General features: G+C 40.6%; 1 protein-coding gene across 1 annotated transcript in view; it reads left to right on the top strand.

Annotated features, from left to right (window-relative positions):
* The window catches only part of LOC118430555, an 87,175-nt gene that overhangs the window by 33,030 nt on the left and 32,605 nt on the right, over window positions 1–21,540 (top strand). Inside the window, exons 2-7 of the mRNA XM_035841491.1 lie at window positions 6,938–7,135; window positions 18,279–18,467; window positions 18,805–19,022; window positions 19,915–20,083; window positions 20,414–20,518; window positions 21,178–21,480. Of these exons, the coding sequence (XP_035697384.1) occupies window positions 6,938–7,135; window positions 18,279–18,467; window positions 18,805–19,022; window positions 19,915–20,083; window positions 20,414–20,518; window positions 21,178–21,480 (1,182 nt within the window). The remainder of the gene's footprint in view (window positions 1–6,937; window positions 7,136–18,278; window positions 18,468–18,804; window positions 19,023–19,914; window positions 20,084–20,413; window positions 20,519–21,177; window positions 21,481–21,540) is intronic.

Below are 21,540 nucleotides of genomic sequence, written 5' to 3'. Positions count from 1 at the left end.
TGACGGCAGACGTGCTATGCCAGTTCACACGAGGACTCGTCTTTTGAGGCATTTTGTATCTGTATGAATGTTCAACGGTGTTTTCATGATTATCTGTCCAAGCTAAGGGATGTCGCTAGAGAACAGAACTCTCGCGAACTAAAAATTCCACCGGATGTACCATAATACCGCCACGTATACGTAAGAAAACGTACATGAATTAAGATAATTTAAACAGATGTATCAATGAAGTATCCGTAATACTGAGATATTTACACTTCAGATATTTAGGTGTTTAAGATGATCTTCTAGAAGGCCTCTATAAGAATATTTTTGATGTAGCGGTATTGTGACACCAGGTGGTATGATATAGGATACTAGTAGCTGATGATACATTGTTTATGAAGATAATATTTCTTATATTACCAGACGCACAGAAACTGATGACTATAGGCCACATTCATGAACTTGCCCACTTCCTCAATTTTTGTGTTTGAGTAATAAAATCCGTGCTGCTTCATTCTGCCTGAAAATATCCTACAGTCCTGGGTCGTTAGATATTCCACAGTATATTGGGTGTTTGCACCCAGAGGCGATTACCAAGGCTGATCAGCCATTCCTTACTTATGAAATGGCCAGGAGCGATGAAGGGTTCATGACACTGGCGGTACGGCCGCTTCATCTTAGAAATAGGCAACGCACTGTTCTGTAAGATATGTGCATTGTTGCGTTTTATCATCTTTCTGGGCTACATGAAATATTGATAAAATGTAGCAGTTATGGCAGTCTTTTTATAAGATCTTAGATATTTCTAATAATTGTCCTAGAGGGAAGTATTTCGAATGCTAGACTGAAGAATATTTGTACTCAAGTTTTTACAGTAAATGTGCAATGATGACTTTCTTTGCCGTTTATGGGTTGCCATGGGGCAAAGAATTGGATAAAATGATGCAGGTAACAGCCATGTTGTGTAAAGGTGTGCTGCGGTTGATTTGACTATATCTGTAAACGATGCACCATAGAATATAACCAGCCTGTAACATCCTCAAGTCTATTACCTTTTACACTCGGCTTGTGTTGAGAAGGATATGGCGTTTACATGGTGCTTGTTGGGGTTGCAAACGTCACAATTTATTTAAAATAACATTTAAAAAACGATTAACTATCTCACCGCAAACTTTGACAATGTCGGTCAACAAACACTGTTAGCGCACTATGAAGCTAAGAGCATAGAATTTAAGGATAACTTTTCTTCGAATCTTCGGATCATCCGGTTGAGATGACTCGTTGAAACTTCTTGTGACGTTGAAAAACGATGGCAGTTGCCAAGAAGTGCCCCCTGTTAATGGATACCGTGTGAAATATGTAAAACTGAAACCATGTAGTCAGCTACTGGACATGCTTCCGGTCCTAATGTACGGAAGACTTTATCAGAAGCACTTCCGTGGAAACGGCTGCATTGTAACTCTGTAATCGTGCTTCTTGAAATAACTTCTGCTTAGACTTGCAAATACAGTACTACGTACATCACTGGACTTTATGTTCTATATCTGTAAAAGTTTCTTTAGTTGATAACGTTAAAAGTATGTATTCAGACATAGCTTTTTATTTAGCTGAATAGTTTAAGGTATGAAATATTACAAATAGGTTATGTCAGCGCACAATTCTCTAAAGAGATATGAACCAAGTGTGAAATATTCATTTGATACACAGTCATGGTGCCATTATATATAACCGCGCCCCCAAGGTGCGCCGTCTTTATCCATGATGGAGGACTCCATGTATTACGGCAGACATAATTAGTTATTGCTTATGGCTCATTTAAGAGCCTTTTCCAAACGACCCCAGTGAAACGCCCGTGACCTCCCCACTCACGGTGTCAGCTTGCGCATGACTTTGCCTCACGTCTGTATTCAGCAGAATGAATTGACCCATCAGTCATTACACACGACTCATAACGGCTCCGCGGTCCCAGCGGAGATAGCAACACTGGGGCGATGGAACATCCCTGCCGATACCACGGGACGGGGAAGAGCCGGCGGTACCTTTATAAAGACTTCACGAGCGCCGCTTATCACTGAGATTAATTTTCCACAAGTAGAATAAAGTGCCTCATCGAAGCGTGGCTGATAGGGAGAATTCTAAATTAGGTTTCAGCCGCGCACAATAGAGAATCTCATAGACAGCACATTAAGATTGGACGTCCTCTGGCAGCAATCCTAATCGTACTGCTTCAATGATAGATGACAAAGGAAAGGTTAACATTAAATTCCTATTAACAGCAACAGGCTTCCAATGAAGAAGTGTTCCATCTTCTCCAGTAATCATCTTTGGGGTGTTAATAAAACTGTGGGGAGGTAACGAGCTGGAACTCTACCTAAAGTACATTGTACAGGTTGTATTAAGAAACAAAGTTTCAGACGCCTACACGGCATCGGCATCTGTCGTCTTTAGTCTTTCATTCTCAGGAGACCATCGTTGCCCTCCTGTACATTTCTAGTGTGCCTGACGTACTATGTACCTATAGCAAGAGCTACTCCGTATGGAGACCATGTCAAACTTTAGCCAAATTATAGCCAAACAAGTTGAAAGAACTAAAGATGATCACAAACACCTTACAACATCGTTTACATGACCAGATGAATCTATTTAAGGACAACGTTTTAAAGTGTCGTGAAATTCACACAGCTGTATATACTACAGAAAGTCTATCCCACAGAAAGTTTGTCCCCAAAGTGTTTCTGTTTTATTTCTTCTTTTAATTTGACAAACCGTCAAGTCTACAATGCTAAAGGTCACAAAACGTTAACTTCCATGGGAGCATCGCAGCACCATTGCTCAGGGTCACGTGACGGACATGGGAATTGTTTCCCGTCTGCGTTGTGCCCCGGCGGCATAGCTCGGTCTGACCTCTCGTATTGGTGTTTTCCCTGGAACAATGAGGTGGTAACCAGCCTGGTGCCCTTTCTACACAAATGCACAAGACCTCTATCGTGGGAAATGACTCGGTTACCAGCTAAAGATTGAGTCAAATTTCCTGTTCGTTTGACTTGGAATATTGCTTTTTAGGGCGAGAATGAATTCACCACAAACTGTTAAGATTTCAACAGGAGAGAGAAAAGTTTCCAAGCAGACTTCACTGAAGACGTTACAAGTTATGTTTCAGGTGTCTTCGGTTTAAACTGAATTTAGTGTACTGCGATTTTATACTCTTCCTTGCTGACTAACTTTTTCTCGTTGGCTGATCATCTTGTTGCTGCACCCCGGTGCATGTTGTTCTCTTTGGTTAACTGAACAATGATAAATCTATGACCAAGAACCTAAAAGCTTTTATAGTTTAAAGCCTGTGATGAATATTTTAAAAGGTTTCATCTCCTTGTGGCAACATGGCAATGAGAAAAACCGTGGCCCAAATCCAATATGCTTCTACCGTCTATCCATTTGAGTCACAAAATGACAGCCTGGAGCATACGGGCATATTTTGGGAACACATTGCCAACCATGTCTAGTTCCGCTGTCTAACATTCTTTGCTGATAGCAAAATGGGATGACCTATATCAAATCCAGGGACCAGGAATGAAAACCTTTCCGAAGCTTTGTTGGCTTCAAATAACCACGTACATATGTATTAACGTAGTGAATGTGATCAAGTATAAATCAAAGCTTTATACTATCAAAGTCTAATTCTGATAAATTGCGAACTGTGGATACAATCGTGAAAGTATGTGTCCAATGTGAAGATAATTCCTTTATGAATAGACATACCTTCTGACAACATCGCATTCATCGTATCCCCTCATAACATTCCAATTTCGTGCGAACGTGCATCTTTTCCATGTAGCTCTGACAGACGCAGATCCCTTTTGCCCCTCCAGTAAAGTACCCATCGGTCAATTGTCAAAAACGCCACCGTGAGATAGCGATTTCATTGTGTCGTTGCGACCGTAGGGATACCCTTGGGGAAAGCTAAATAACCCCAATCGCGTGGAAGCCAGATTAACTGATATGTGTTGTTCTCTTCTGACATTGCCCTTCACCCTGTCTACAATGTATGCGGTGGGGATGGAAATTTGAGTGGTCCATCTGACAGGTGGTGTGCGCCGGAGAAAAGTTCAGTGATAGCAATGGGAGGGAGAGCCACATGAGACGTTTATAACCATCAAATGGCGGCCACCGCTATTACATAGGAAACTTTCAGTTGCGGTAAAGTATGAAGCTGTCTGTTCGAGGCAGGAATGACATATGAAATACCTGAACAAGCTTCATGCCAGGAACACGTTTTAAACAGACTACCATCATCAGAAACAGTTTTTAGGTTTCTTCAGACGTGTCCTTGAATCAGCAATCAGGACATTTTCGCACTCACGACATTGAGTATCAATGGGTTAATCCCAGTGATCACTTCTAACTCTCCCAACACAGTAAAGGTCAAATGCAGGAATAACGTACGATAACATCAGAGCTCGACCATTCTCCTGTGGCCTTGGTGTGAAAGCCACAAGAAGACACAGGTCGTATAGATGTCATAGCTGTCAGTTATGGTTAGCATGTGACATTGAACGTCCTGTAAAAGGTCATTTATTGAACAGTTGTCGGACATGACCATGGACAGCAGATCGGTGCATGTGGCAATTTCCTAATATTACAGATAAACTCATTTCAGCTAATTTTGCTCTGTGAGCTTTGAAACATTTAACGAATTGCAATTTGATAGACCGCAGTTAGAGGAAACGACTTCATTGCAAGCTTCTACACTTTTGGCTTACTTGTATCACGTAGGTACGCTCTTTGTTGTTATAGGCGTATTGCTCATGGCTACTCACTACCTTTCTTAATATCCAGTCAGAAAATGATTCGGCAATCGTTGGTAATCCCAAACACATGGTACAATATTGAGAACATCGCCGTTACCTACGTAAGGGATATTCTGACCTTATGAAGATTTCGGCCAATTCACCATATTGAAGTTTGTGATCACAAAGCTTCTTTATGGCTCCCTGACCATCTTTTGCTGTTGCAAAACAATATCACATCTTATGAAAGGGCTCATTAAACTAAATAGTTTCTTGAAGTATAAAAAACAGGACTAAGTACATAACAGCGTTTGTTCACTAGATTGTTATTGACAAAAGGTCATGTTTCATATATGAGACATTGGCAACTACTTAAAGGCCAAGTGTTTGTCATCCAATATACTATTGTATACTATACTATTGTTTTCCATTGGATAATTTTCTACAGATTCAGCTTTCACTGATGTCCAATCAGTTCAAGTCTTGGTTTCTCTAACATCGCTTATCTCAGCAGCATATTACTGCTACTCCATTACTTAAAGCTTGTTAGTACGTTCTGACAAATGCACTTTAATTTCTCGTGTATTTGACGGTCCATCATTTTGGAATATTGAAAGGGCTCCCTATAGGACGAGTACCTTGTGGGCTTTACCTTGATCCTCGGCTGCTCCGGATAACCAGGCTTAATGGCAGTGCGACAGCTGGAAGGATAGCTCAATATTGAGTGCGATAGTCGTTATGATTTTCCTGGTATGATTAGTTCGTGGATGAAAGGAAATTGCAAGCTGTGTACTTGTCAGCACTTTCAATTATCAGCGCTTTAAGGTCAAACTTGGATCGATTTGTTTTGCTAAACTCATAGCTACTTTACCGTACAAATTACCCATCAGCTTGAAGAAAGGTGCATGATGAAGATATTACCAGAAACAGGCCGATGTTATATACATAACATACATGAGGATATTAGATAGTGACACTTATGTTTAGCCCCATGGCCTGATTGTTTTATCCTATATTGTTTAGCTAGTAGGGTTTTAAGATTTATTTTGTATCCTCTTCTTTTGTAGTTTACATTTGACCATACAAAAGTCACTGTACTTTTTGTCGTGTCAATAAAGCTTGTCATATTAGACCCGGAACTACTACCCCATGCTGCAAAGTTTTAACAAAGTTTCGTCATTTGATTGGTATATAGTTATAAATTTGCTGAACACAAAATACGTAGAAGGATTGGCATAGATTTTACAAATTTCCTAAAAAGGCCGTAGTGCATCAGCCAAGACCCGCTGGTATAGCACGATTGGTAATAGCGAAGCAACCAACTGATGCCGCGACTGCCCTCAATATAACAAGCAAAACACCCAGAATTGGTCCCAATTCTCCGACCTCACTGGAGGGTAATAGACTAATAGATCTTCTTAGCAACAAGGGATTAAGTGCCTGAGGAACCAGGTTGCTTGCCTTTTCAAGGTGCCAGGGCTTTTCCTCTGAGCTTAAGGAATCCCAATTGGTACTTCATTACACACAGACCTTCACATAGGCATCAATGCTGACCTAGTTCACGAGTTAGAAAATCCATGGAGTCCAGGCCTTTTACCTTGTTAAAACAATTGATCCGTTGGAAAAAACAGCCATTACTCTATGGAGTTAACAACTGTCTTGTCATTTAAAACAGCTTAATGTGACGTGTCTCTTGTGACGTGTCTCCTCAAAAAACCTCATTGACAGATTTTATATGGCGTATGTGTGTATCTTTAAAACGATGCTTCATGGTCATGGTAACAAACATGTCGTTAACATATGTTTTTGTTTGAATTTTGATATGGTGATTTGTCTCTCAAAACATAAGTGCTGGGCAGTATTTAACGCGTGTGGTGAAAGGTAGCTTAGTTATAAGGCAGAAGAACAGACTATCTGGATGTTTGAAAATAATAATAAAAACTGAGTAAGTACTGTAAAAATGCATTTTTCTATTTAAACAAACAAAAATCCTCGACATCATGATACTACTAAAGGAGCCATCTTACAAACAAGTAAGGGATGTTTTATGATCTGGCAGCATTCACGTAGTTGAACTGTTTTGTATGTACAAGTTGCCACACATTGTGTCCCTTACAATTGTCGTACAATAAATTTCTTTCTCTCTCTTTCTCTCTGTCCTGCAGAACCGTGCACGGTGGAGGGGTTTGGTGACTCCGGCTGTGGAGGGTACCGGAACCTCCTGTCTGACTGCGGTGTGCTGCAGACGGTAGGCTTCCCGGGGTATGACTACCCCAACAACAGCCTGTGTGAGTGGCACATCCACGTCAGCCCCAGGCACAGGATCATTCTCAGCATTGATGTCTTCGACATGGAGGAATCAGGTGACTTCTTCCTTCGTGTTTTTGTTAAATGTTGTTCAGGACTCGTAGATGAAGATTAGACATCAAGGTAATAAGATGGAGATACTGAAACATGCCATTCTGAACAACGCCAAAAATCAGTTACTCAAGCAACTGAATATGATTTTAAAAACGGTCTGACGTTTCTCCCTTTCATCAGTGACATTGAAAAGATCTGGAAGGGATTGGTTTTAGAGGTTAGGTTTTTTGAGGTCATAGGGTATAAAACAGCTTCTTCCATGTCTCTTCAGTGTCACTGACGAAGGATAGTGGGTGCTACCTAAAACGTCTGACCGTCTGGGCGTTGTTCAGGATTGCATGTTTCAGTACCAAGACAAGTATCTCGATTTGTATCTTGAGGGCGGACGGTTGAAATGACAAATATATGTAGACATAAACATTATAATGTAAGTTTGAAAGATACTCTCTTTATAGTAATTATTTATCGTAGCAATGTGTCAATTTTACATGGAAACCGTAAATAACGTATTAGATAATGTGATTCAAATGCTATTTATGTATACATGCACATGTAAATTTTCTGATGCCACAAGTAAGGGACAACATCATTAACAATCTTCATACGCCCTGTCATCTTGATGAAGAACAATAGCATGAACCTATTGTAATTTCATTACCGCTTCCAGCAACGCAATCAAAGTATTAAAAGTTTCTCCCAGACTGACTCACAATAACCCACCTTGTCAGTGTTCTAAAGTGTTTGTGTGCCCATTTCTGACACTGAGGCATCGTCATGTCTGTCCATACCTCCCCCTGCCCTGGATCTGTCGCTTCGCCAGATTTCAACCCAGCTGTTATCTATTTTTTTTCTTAACTGTTTCACCAAATCAATAGCTAAGACAGGCTGTTTTAAAAGAGTACAGGAAAACCCATATGTCACGGCAACTTGTGCACAAGTTCTGATCCGCTTTGAGTCGGAGTTAGGAGAACTGACAGTCTTGACTGTATACAACACGTGACACAAGCACTTGACTTGACTTAACAGTACGGGACTTATAACAAACTTTCATAGACAGATTTCGAACATATGGTGTATGTGTGTATCTTGAAAACGATGCTGAATATGGGTGTTTTGCAAATGTTTGTTACTACTTTATTGACCAAAAATTATGAAGAACATTTGAATGAATAATCCTATTAGTTTCAGTGCAACGTTGAACACAATGCTCAATGGGTAAAACTCACAAAACTGGCGAAGGTGGCTTCAACTGCCCTGTGCCCAATGAATTGATATCGACTGTAGCTTTGACATATCAGTCTCAACCAAGGAGTGGTCAAAAACTATTGACATGCTTCTGCAGATGTCAAGCGGATCCTTTCTCGTACCGATGGGTGTTGATGATACTTGACCCGCACCAATTCACAGAAAGCATCCATCAACGCTAACCTGACATGATGATGCCAAACCATTGGAGCGCGCCGGGCCGTAAAATGAACGATCCATTGCAATTCCAACCATTCGAACCGAGTGGGAAAAATCCAATAATCTGCTATCTTTTATCTGGGCACTGAGAAGATACCGCGAAAGACAAACCTAATTCCAATAATGGCAGTTGGCAAAGTTGAGACGACTTTTAATGCATGCATGCCAGGAGTTGCGTCTTATCTGACGACACAGATCTACTTGCTGATTACCTCATTGTTCAGAATGCTTCTGACTATGACAAATTCTTGCTCTCAGTGTTATAAATTAACCCACATTCTTTGCAATTGTCAAAATTATAGTGTTACAGAAGAAGAATTTGTAGAGGAGTGGTTTCTTTCATTGTGCAGAGAAAATACGATGACAGGCTCTTAGCGCTGCTGATGTAGTATCACTGCTGAATGAAAAGGGTGATTCAGCTTTATAACATGAAATATCACACTAGATGAACTAGATGTACCCCGGCATTGTGCCAGTTTCTAAAACTTTATAGGGATAGGAATTTATTGGTCGTAAAAATCGGTTTGACGGTTATAAAGGAGAGGCGAGGATGCATATCGGAAAAAGACGGGCTCTGCATTTGCTTTATCTCTACGAATGCGAAGGCAGTCGATACTGTGATTTAGGCTGAAGCCGATTCCCCGATCTCCGACTGTGATACGCGACATCGAAAGGAGTTTGGCGTAGAACCCGGGTGATTTTTCAACGGGCTAGAAAGTAGACTTTGAATATAGTTTACGTCCGGACGAAAAATGCCTATACATCAAATATTCGCGCGAAAACTACTACTAGTAAGTCATACGTTTGCAGCTTTTATTTTTGGCATCTTAGCAAATGCAATTACTTTACAGGTTTATTCTCTTTTCTTATACTATGGTAGTTGATGTAGTCTAATACGTATATAAAGGTTAGACATCCAATTAAAGAATATTCAAATACAACAAGTTAATCTCTACAACTAGATAAAAACGGAGATACGACATTTGCATACGATCCTTACATGTTCAATCGGTTTTTCTAGTTAGATGTACTAGTATTGAATTGTTTTTGGCAGTTCATTCTAGCGACGCCGAAGAAGAGTTTTGGATGTCACTCGAAACGTCCGAAAGTGAATCTCCGTTTTTATCCCCTTGTAGAGATTGAATTGTATTTGAAGATTCAGTCTAATGTAGTGCAAATGGCAAAAAAAAACCTTGATCCCAAATTGCTTGTTGTCTACCTGTCGTACCTATCACATTTCCGTCTTTATCCAGTTGTAGAGGTTGAATTGTATTTGAAGATTCAGTCTAATGTAGTGCAAATGGCGAAAAAACGTTGATCCCAAATAACTTGTTATCCTCCTGCCGTACCTATCACATTTCCGTTTTGAACCAGTTGTAGAGATGGAATTGTATTTGAAGATTTAGTCTAATGTAGTGCAAATGGCAGAAAAAACCTTGATCCCAAATTGCTTGTTGTCAATCTGTCGTACCTATCATATCCTGTCCAAAACATATCTTCATGCACCCGTACGTGGAAGGGAAAAGCGAGCGTATCGATGGACGGGATGCCGCGCAACTTCGATACCTGTGACCCGTGACCACCCTATCACCCATCATGCCAAAACAGGCTGATTACTTTCGGTCACCTGGGTGCAATAAAAGACGGTAATAGGATTTTTTTGCACGGTCGGTCAGCCGAGCAACTAATCATTTGCGGATTGCTGGAACAACGTGGTTTGGGCAGGTGTCTGTTGACAGAAACTTCTTACGTTCCTCATGTCCAGTTCTGTTAATCTATCGGTCTTCCTTTTCGGCCATAATGACTAGTTGTCCTATTTTGTGGTCGAAATGTAGTCGCCGTTACAATCTGTACCCCAAAATTTATAGGTGTTACAGCTAGCAGAACAACTAATCATTTGCGGATTGCAGGAACAACTTCTTCCCTTCCTCGTGTCCAGTTCTGCTCCTCCATCGTTCTTCCTTTTCGTCACAAGGACTAGTCGTCCTATTTTGTGGTCAAAATGTGGTCGCCTTTACAATTTGTACCCCAAACTTTATTGGTGTTACAGTAGGGTCCACAAATTCCCTAAGTATTCAGTACCTTTATGTGAACCCACTCAAACGCTGTGGAAGTCACACTGAGCCTGATGTTCATCGTTCCCGCGAGAGTGACACAGCAGTTGATGTCAAGCCTCGGTACCTTTATGAGTAATGCTTATTTCAACGTCTTACTTTCCGACTTCCATGAGCCGTTTACAATGAGATAAGCTGTTAAATTGCTGTACCCTGACATGAAGTGACATTAAGTCTATAGCTTAAGCTATATAAGGGGAAACAATTATTGAAACGGGGTCATTGGTGGGGTGAATGTTAATGGGGCAGTTTGTCTGGATCTTTTCATCGCCCAGGGGAAAACGAAGAAAAGGAACATGGCAATATAATAAAACACAACTGACCCTCACTATCAACATGTACTAAGCCATCAGATTTATTATAAAAAAGAGTCCATCAAAGTAACATATGAATGCACAATCAACCAAAAGCCTGTCTTAATTTATGGATTTTTGCAAGAGTTCCCAGTGGCTCATATGTTCTCTCTTAGACTTCCCCATTGTTGATCAAGCAGAATATTCAGTCATTCAGTATGCCTTTAGATTTGGTATGAAAAGAAAGTCCATCAAAGCGACATATGAATGTACAATCAACAAAAAGCCTGTCTTCATTTATGTATTTTAGCAAGAGTTCCCAGTGGTTCATATATTCTCTCTTCTACCCCATTGTTGAACAAGCAGAATATTCAATCATTCAGTATGCCTACTATACGCTATTCACCCGCTCCATTACTCTTGTACGACGTTGAGACTGCAGAATCAGGTGTGTAATGAGGTTCTTGTTTGGAGCACAAGAACGCAGGTAATGGAATATCTAGCCCTAATACAGGTATTGGCTCCGACCTATGACCTCTATTTCCACACTCTGTCAGATTGGGGTGAATGGGTCACAGACCAGTAAGTCTCGACACTTGAGTTTCATTAAGCATCGTAGTTCTCTATATAGACATCGATATGGTAAGAAAGTTATTAAGAAAGACGTCGCTACTGTTAATGTTGGTCACTTTCTGGCTTTCTACTTTATCTCAAGGACAAAACTATCCAAGCAATGTTTCGATATAACTCGGTGGCACGGTGCAATCCAGAACATATCACCAGACCAATCGCGATGATGAAAGTTTAGTTTGCTCCAGTTTTATAAAGTGTGGTCTGAACATCTTTAAAAAAAAAAGGTTACAGCCTCTCGAAAACACAAATTAAACTTACGTCTCAAAAACGGCGATTTGATAACGTTTAGAAGTATCCAGGTGTGGATGATTGATCACGTGCCAGTTGCCGGAAGAAGAATCTCTATACATGAATAACACTGTATATGTAGTTGCATATTGTCAACTTGTAGAATTAATACTTACTAAATGGCCAATTATGTACTAAGGAATGACATATATGACCAAAGGAGCATGTTGTGTATCTGGATTTCGTGGTACGCCGTGATATAGAGTAACGATCATATACCATGATACTATAGCTTTGGTCATTCGATGCTAGGCAATGCAGGGCTGATTACTACACTTGATTCAGCTCCTTCAGTCCATGCAAAAATAGTCTTTTCGTTTTACTCTTTTTACTCTGAAAACCTCTAGGCGAATGCAACGACCTTATAAAATAACTCATTCTATTCTAATCGTTAAAGTACACATATTGGCAGCGAGCCAGAGTGTAAGCCGTATTCCAACTGATACTGTTGCGGACTTTACTATAAGTTACAGGGTTTAAAAGGACATCATGAAAAGTTCCTCGAAGTAAATAATTCATCGTTTTCAGTAGTGAGTATGGCTGAGTAAAATCACCAAGCATGGTGCTGTCATTATGGCAGACCTGTAAGTCCCGCTGCATAAACTGTTTTTGATGGAGGTTGTTCTGACACCAAATGGCCCTTAGCTTGCAGTGGCCTTCCGCGGTAACGACCAAATCCTTACATAATCGAACACACTGCCTGAGCGGGTGTGCCCAATTATATCGAACAAATCACAGAATGACCTTTTAAGCACGACCAGCGTTGGTAGGTAGCATACCAAATGGTTGAGTCTTGAAAGTGTGGCAATGTTACACCAGAAGATTATCACTACAGCTGGGGTACATAACCATTGTCAGCTCTGCATCCGACCACTTTGAAGGTTTTCCAAACGGCATGATAACATTCACGAGCAAATCCAACATTTCCGCCATAATGTTCAAATGCTGTTTCTGTGCTATAAACGTATATTGAATATGGGTTCCCTTTATCACTTCCCATCAAGAATGTTTTACGAGACATAACCATGAAAGGCAAGATATTGCAAACAATAGTTGGTTGCTGCTTAAAGGTTGTGGCATGATGGATATTGTGCACGAAGACGGCCATCAACAGCTGTAGGAGCGAGCATTGGTTACCATAACCATGCATTGATGTACATCAGTGGCTCCTTCGCTGTGAAGCCCGCTGATCATAAAAACTGCTCACCATCGATTTCAAACAGCCCCCAATTTTTCTCTACATTAACCATGCGGGAGAAAAAATGTATCAAGTTCACAATCATTGCCAAAAGGTCACTGAGTCATCGAGCGTGAAGAAGTAGCTTTTAGCACGACTGGAATGTGGAATCCACGCGACGATCACACATTTGGACGCCCTTAAGCCTTCAAGAGGTACATCTGCGTCGCCATCAGATACTTGAATTGTAAGATGCCGCCTCTTAGTCCGCTGCCATTCCATACCATATCTCAAGAAGATGGCATCTTTATACTTAGAAGTAATTTGGTTCTTATTCATCGGAATACAGCGTTGACCTGTCTGACATGTATTTAAAGATATGCATAGGAAGCTAAAGCAAATCAGATTACAAAGCACAAAACTATCAATTTTTTCGTGGCATAGAAAACATATTATCTGCATTAGCATCAAGAAATTAGTAAGATAAAGCCAGAACACCGACAACACCTGCAAAAGAAGTAAAACAGCGGCTTCGGAGACATGCACGCTTCTTTTATCTACTATGACTATGTAACTTTTTTACCAGAATCTTTACCCAAATTGGATAAGCAAAAAATTGCAGGGAAAATCGAAGAAATTCTTTATAAAGATCTGGTTGTTTGCGCATATAATAATACAACTACTCCGGTAGAACTACAACTAGATCTTGTTGTTTGAGCTAGACAATTACTTCGGACGAATGTCTTCTGTACAGTCCAAATAAAGCGATGTCAGCAATGTTGCAATTTGTCATTACGTTGGGATTTGGGTAAAAATCCGTGCAGTACATCTGCCAAATCGATTGAATGCCCCAAGCTTCTATGGTCAGACATGAAGGGAAACGTTACCATTCCAGGGAGCCTTTGATTTGACATTTGGTTTGATGTTAAGTTTCAACTAAAATGTCAAAGCTAGATGTAAGATTTTGAGCCTCTGATGAAGATAATGATCCTGTCTGCCTATTCAAGAAAAAGCATTATTCTTTGATCGAGTTGCTAGAGATACAAGTAATAACTTAGATCTGAGAGATCTTTGGAGAAATGTGTATCATCATTCAAGTGGCTGCAAAAGTTAGCTTGCAAAATTTACATAGATTAATATTAATACATTGATAACTTGCCAAATTATACATAGAAATGTATCTCATCAAAACAATTTCATTTCTTTTATTTTGCCAGGTAACATCACTCAGGCTATAGCCTGTTTTCAGGAGTCCCTGGACACATAGAAACAAACAACACACAATAAAAAATGGGAAATACACACATAGCTTAATAAAATGGTAGCCATGTGAATCCTGCTGACATTTTTATGTTTATGCGGTTCATCTATTGTAGCTGGTGCACTAGTTTGTAAATGAATTTCTATGTCTTACATTTAGTGCAAGCATGGCAAAGTCAGCCATTAGAAACAAATCTGTAACACACGCAATGCCTACGCAAGCAGCGATACGATCTACAGCCAAAATTCCACTGATGCATATCTGGGAGCCATTAAATTCTTCAAAACGACATGATAATACACCCGCGTTCACATCAAATTCCGTAACATTTGGGCCATATCCAGCACACATTAGGGATACGCATTAGCTTGAGGGTAGCAAGCAATGAGCCAGCTGCTTCCTTTCATGCCGCTGGACAAACGTGGTTTACGTCCAAAGGGAGGGCACATACGCACACCGACATCGATCCAAGAGTTGGTGACTATCTGCCTAAGTGAACATTGCAGAAAATTCATTACTGAGCCCAGAGAATTATGAGGAATGTAACTGCTCGCACAAACCCAATTTTCTAGGTATCATTAGGATTACGGTGAATAAGTTTATGTCATATCAATTGTGACACATCGCTAAACATATTGAGCGAGGTAAAGCATGGTTATATTCATTGAGTAGCATTGGACATTAATCTTTCCTCTATTTAGCCATGCCATCTGTGGCACCAAATAACATGTATTTGATGTTTTATCTATTGTCTCTTTTTGCCGGATGTCAGCCTTACTAAATGGGCCATGTGTAACATATCGCGCATATTATAGCTGGATGCCTTCCAAATGTTTAGATGTTCGGATTTCCGTCTTTACCAACCCTGTGTGAGGCATAGATTTTAATTACCGTTCGGTTACACAGTGCAATCAGCCCTATCTTAATGTGGGTAGATTTATAGACAGAAAGGTGTTAGAGCCATTGCCCCATCTGTCTCGATAGAAATCCTTGTCTAATGTTGCATTTCTACGGTTTAATGGGCACGGATCAGAGACCACAGGGTACCATCTATCTGTGATTATCTTCCTCTTTACAAAATTCCAAGTTATAACTAAAGTGAATGCGGAACTGAGGAATTGGATTTTATTCACGTCAAGCTATTTGACATGCTCTAAATGGGAAATATATTCTCACTACGAGTATGTGGTGATGGGGATATGCAGTAGGTGTCGTTGCCCACCAATCTGTATGGAACAGCGTATTTATTTATCATGACGCAAATATTACCTTGTTGGCACTGCAGTCTTTTTTCCGTAGTATTGAAACGTTCATTCGAAGTCATTTGCACTGCGTCATTCACATGTAGCGTTGTACGGTGCACATTCCTATATCAACTATGCACTATATCAACTTGAATTATTGAGGTAAAAACAAAACTGTGTATCATGTTGCGAGGTTAGCAAAGTTGAAAAGACAGTTTGCCGTAATGTGGAGTAAGTTCTACCAAGATGTCTCAACGCGATAATTTAATTGAAGGGTTTAGGTTAGAGGTTAGAGTCGAAATTTAAGTTCAAAGAGAATTCTATCACGTCACAACAATTTACCCTTTCAGGAGAATCAATTTATGAGACGATAATTCGATTTAGGACATTTCCAATAACTGCTAGGGCGTATCAAAGAGATAGAACAATATGTATATCGAATTAGATAAATGCTGATAGTGTAACCTTAATGGTGATTTCCATTTAAGTCTATCGTCCTAAATTTTGCTGCTCTTTCCAGTATCAAGGCAAGCGTGTATGATATTTCAAAGAAAAACATGAATACTCTAGTCTTGAGTCAGACCTTCTTCATAATCGTCACGACCTTTTCCCATTGATGCTCATTCCTTGATTACTAATGGACTATTCTAAACCGATGCCTCACACCACGCTCCTCTTCTGGAACATTGATTCCCATTCTGTTGGCGAGTGTTATCGGCAGTTACACGAAGTGCATAATCAGTTAAGCCTGGTTAATTGTTGCCCCTGAGTCTAATTATCGGTGCGTAAATAGTTCAAAGGCGGCGCAGGACAAGCTGTACAAAGCAGCCTCATATCGCTGATGATGTGTGATTCAGAGAGTTGTGCTTAATCAAAACAGGACATGCGGCCTCAGCTGCAATCTGTGACTAGAATCTTATCACTCATAATCTATTCAAGTAAGAAGTAGAAAGGAAATAACCAATTAAAAACGCTCTGCTGCTTGCATTCTTCCGATGTGTTGAATAATCAAGACGCTCAACGGTGGTGTGCAGGTGTCTTTCCCAGGCACATGGGTCACAAAAATGCTCATAAGCAGAAAAGAGTGCACTGACTTTCAGAGCGTAAAAACATTTCGTAAAATACTTGCTATGGATTTACACGGTTGTGCCAACTAAGCTGAATTAGTCAAAGTCATCTTTCCCAGAGGGATTAAAGTTTCTGGGGATAGGATCTGCCATCGTTGATCCGATGTAAATGGTCCACAGAGGATTATTTTGAATTGACTTGCTAGAGGCGACTTTGTCATCGACCGCGTATAGTAATTTTACGCCAGGCAAATCTCGAACGAAGAGGCGCAAAATATCTCCACAAACATTACCTGGCGTAATTACTTGTCACTCGCAAGCGCCGAGGGTATTACCTGGGTGCCAAACCCTCATTACCTAGGGATATGAAGGCTTCCGCGGTTTTATGAAGTAATCATGCTAGCTTTGTGTTAAAGTAGCTAATTTGCCGCTACTGCGAAGCAAACAAAGCTGTGTGCATTGTTGAGAAGAAAATGCGACTTGTATTCAGCAGGGTACAGGGTTATAATGGCATCTGGGGGAAGTAAAAGTAATTAAAGCCCACGGACAGACAAAGCTCTGTCTGATAACAGTCAAAGAACTGGTTTAGTAAAAGCAGCATGGCGTAAGTAATAACCCGGGCATTTGCATGTTAAAGCTGTTCTGAATCACAGCTCTTTTCAGAATGGCAACTGCACCCGACTTAAAGAGCACAACATAGAATTTTTGAAAATTTCAGTTATCTGTTGCTGTATGTGATCAATCATTTTTCCTTGTACCTGGCATAAAGGCCACTCATAATTCATTACAAATCGATAACCTGATGCTCTCTATTCTTTGGTACATCAACACTCTTCCGCTCCCTGTATGTGAGTAGATGAACTTGTTTGTAACCAGACTGAACATCATGAAACAAACAAGCGTATGCGCTTCCTAAATCTAAAACTGAATTTATGTTTAATCAAAAGCTGCTTATCGCTTTGACCTGTTAAAAAGCGCGCGAGAATCGTCTCCAGAAATGATCATCGCCAGTCTCAGACAGAATGCATGATCCCAAGCTGCTAAGATCTCACCAACGAAGAGTAGGTTATGTCTTCTGAAGTTGGTCGGGTGACTCAGCTCTACCATGACCCAACCCAAAAATGCCAGAAGTCAATTTGCCGCTAGGTAGCGAGTTCCTTTATTCGGTACGTCAGACAAATCCGTTCTATAGGCTTGGGTAGAAAGTACTGGCACGGTTTTACTGTGAGGGTAATTGACTGAATGGCGAAGGTAAAATGTAGATAGGAACATAACATTTGCAAGCAAATACATTATTTATACATTGATGTGGATAGCCTTATAAACTAATGCTCTGTTTATTCTTACTCATTCATATACAGGGTGACCAGCCCCATCTCTGTCCTGACACTTGCTACATAATGCAATAGAACACCTGCCTTATCAGTTACTATGGTGACAGTCGGCTGTTTTAGTTCATTGACCTTATTTGTTTGAAAGGAAACTGGAGTAAAACAATACAATCAAGTGTGAATGTAAAAATAGTTATGTATAGAAACTATACAATAATTTATTATGACACACCACTATCATTTCAAGCTAACATTACACTATTGTATTTTCAGGTCCAGCATGTGTCTACGACTACTTCTCTGTTTTCGACGGCGTGAGCGAAAATGCCCGGATGTTGGGAAAGTTATGTGGCGCGCATGCGCCCTTCGTCATCCTGTCCAGCAGGAATCATCTTTTCCTGAAGTTTTCCTCTGATTCATCTGTGACATCAAGAGGTTTATATGCGTCTTATATATCTGAAGGTAGGCTGGCTTTTGATCATGAAAAGTGAGCTTCGATAACATGATATAGTGCAGTGCAACTGTCCCCAAGGGCACGGTGCTTTCTGATAAGTCACCGTTATAACTTAAACAATTCTCCTAAGGGTCATGAATATAACATACCGGCGCGACCAAATGGCGTATCGTAGTCCCATGGCCTCGGAAATAATTGATCAAGAACTTCCTTGCTGCATTATCGCCACCTTTCAACCATTATCTAATCGGAGTAAAGTCACAAAATGAAATCAATTCGAGGAGGATTTCCCACAAGATCCCCACGATATATAATCTTCACTTATATCCCTTCTCTATTCTTCAGAAATCGGGTTACAATCTGCCAAGCCGCTTATTGCGTTGGGACCACCCCTCCTCCCCGCACCTGGGTTCATCAACTTTACAGGAGATGACTTTTCAGAAGAGGAGGAGGATTCTTTTGTTACTCAGCGTTACCTGATCCAATCAAAGATCAGAGAAAGGGTTGTATTAGAGTGGACCATCGTCGGTGGGAAGCGTCGATTCAGAAAAGCATGTTTGAAGGTAAAGAACACCCAAATTTCCATTTATATTAAAAGCAATATAGCGCTCGTACCACAAAGGTCTGAACATATTTTGTGCGGTAAGTAATTTCAATTCATTATTGTATCATATCTCTTGAGATGTTCACCTTACCTTTAATACCATTTTATGTGTCCAGAGTGGAAATTACAACCACGGGAAGACACTGAGGATATTGTGGCGTGCCCATAGGTGTAGTTTAGTTCGGGTGATCATAAAATTACTATTCTGAATAATAGATTTATGTTGCTACTGAAATTGGATAGTGATTAGACCAAAGTCTCTATTCATCATGAGCATTAGCTAGTTGTAAAAACGACAGGAGCAAAATGACGCCTGCGAGCTATTTACCCACATTATGATGGGAAGTGATGGTGATGCCTGTTGGTTCCACGTGTTTTAGGATTCATGGAATGGGGATTAGTTACAGATCCAATCAAAACCGGGATTAAGAGCTCGTCATTAATGTTACCTTAACGGCTAGTGTTGCAAATTGGCCGTTAATATTTTATGGCCGTCACCCTTATATGTAAGGCGTGTAACACATGCCCCCATTACTGTTATGGTAGATTAATAACCCGTCTTAATCTTTTCGTTGATTCGTAGACGTAAATGTTCGCGTCAGTGGCATGACGTGGTTATTTACAGCCATATTCACATATCAGGGGTTCTATTAAAGGAATACCATAAATCACAGCAACTTTTGTTATACATGAGTCCAAAACAACTCTTATCGGCAGCATAGGTATAGCAGAGAGGGATAGCTTCAATCAACAGCAGGCAATGGAGTAGGCGACGTGTACGTGATTCATGTACAGAACTTGCCGAGCCGTACTGGTATTAATCTTTATGCGTGTTTCTTTTTACTGTTTAGATCTACGAAGGCGATGTCAAAACAGAGGTACCAGATATGTCAGTAAGATGCAATGAGTCCAAGTCTTCATCCGGGGTATTTCGGGCCAAAGGGCACCGTGTTCTCCTTCAAGTGACCTTCAACACTGCACTTGACAGGTTGAAAATTTACCTGCGCCATTATGGTGAAGGTGAATCTATTTTTATTACGTACGGAGGCAGTTTCACCAGGTGTCACATTTGTCTTAAGTACAATGGTGCCAGATTGTTACAACGATATCTCTGAGCATCGGATGAGTGACCAAAAACCAAAAAACCACAGGTCAGTGAAATCATGCAAAGATCAAAGAGCAATCATTGGATGACCTAGAAGCATTGACCCCTTGAGCGCTGACTGGTGGTACATTGAGAGATTTTTCGAATTCTTAGATGCACAACGGTCTCTCAACGGTCTCGTCTCGTTTTGAATCCAATTTATGTGAAGACACAGACTCACACGTATGACTATTACCATTCTGCAGACACACTGGATAAACTCCCAGCATGCACCAGCAGCACTGGTGGATCTGATGTCGGCAAGGTCAATTTCGACGATGCAATTATTCGCCAGAACCTGCCGGGTCGAGGTAGTCCTATTTCATACGGTTTAAACTATCGTCACATCTCAGGTAGAGGGGGGCTCTCCTGGGCAAAGTTTAGTAACCCTTATCTGAATGGTAACGAGCAATTATCAACGCTAAAGCGACGACAGGTAGCATGTATTGCCTCAGCATGTAGGCCAAAGATTAGGTAACCTGACATCACCTGTGTACAATGTAGTGTACTGTACTGTAATGCAATGTGGTGTACCTAATGAAAAGTCCCTTTGTGACAGATAAACTCTCAAGACGATCAAGGACAATCAAGACAAGAAAGTTTATCTGTTTTACTGATTTAGATTCTCCTAGATGTATCTGACTGATTTAGATTTGAGTCGATAATGTGTCACCCTGTGACTGTCAGTCCAGACGTGGTGGCGACAGCTGCAGGCACTAACACGTGCGGGTAGCCACGGTAGACGTCAACACGGGACATGTTAAAGATTTGATTAATGCTGGGTATGCAATCTTCCATAAGTGCTCATGTTCGCGGCCTAGTTTTCCAGAGAATTAAGGATTTATCCTTGTCTCATGTGATTAATGAGTAGCATTAGTGGATTTGGGGGAAGGTTGAGGTAACAGTAGCGTTCAGCAATACAGCGAAAAACCGGTTCAAGACTAAGAAAATCAATTTATATTTTACGCAGGAGATAACATCTACTGTCAAACGAGGCTATCGTCTGCAGCGGGTCGTCACGTGTCAACGACATTTGCATACGTCATCAACCCGCCGTCCGCCATGTTGGATTCCAATGTTACGACAGGCCGTATGGAATTGTCTGTATACGATGGGAAAAGTGAAATTGTAAACACTGGAAATTCATTCCTGCAGCCGAAACTTCCTTTGCCGATCGTCTCAAGGGGTGCTGAAATTGTCCTTGTATATTGGTCAGACAATGCAAATGGCCTTGGTCAATTGCCAACCATCCAAGCCCGATTTAGTCAAACAGGTAAAGTACATACAAGCTTAAGTTGTTTCAACGGTAAGTGCTATCAGGTACCTAACTCGA

Source organism: Branchiostoma floridae, chromosome 14, assembly GCF_000003815.2.
Source record: "Branchiostoma floridae strain S238N-H82 chromosome 14, Bfl_VNyyK, whole genome shotgun sequence".
Lineage (NCBI taxonomy): Eukaryota > Metazoa > Chordata > Leptocardii > Amphioxiformes > Branchiostomatidae > Branchiostoma > Branchiostoma floridae.
The sequence above is the reverse complement of the archived record's forward strand: the minus strand, read 5'-3'. Positions and strand labels throughout refer to the sequence as shown.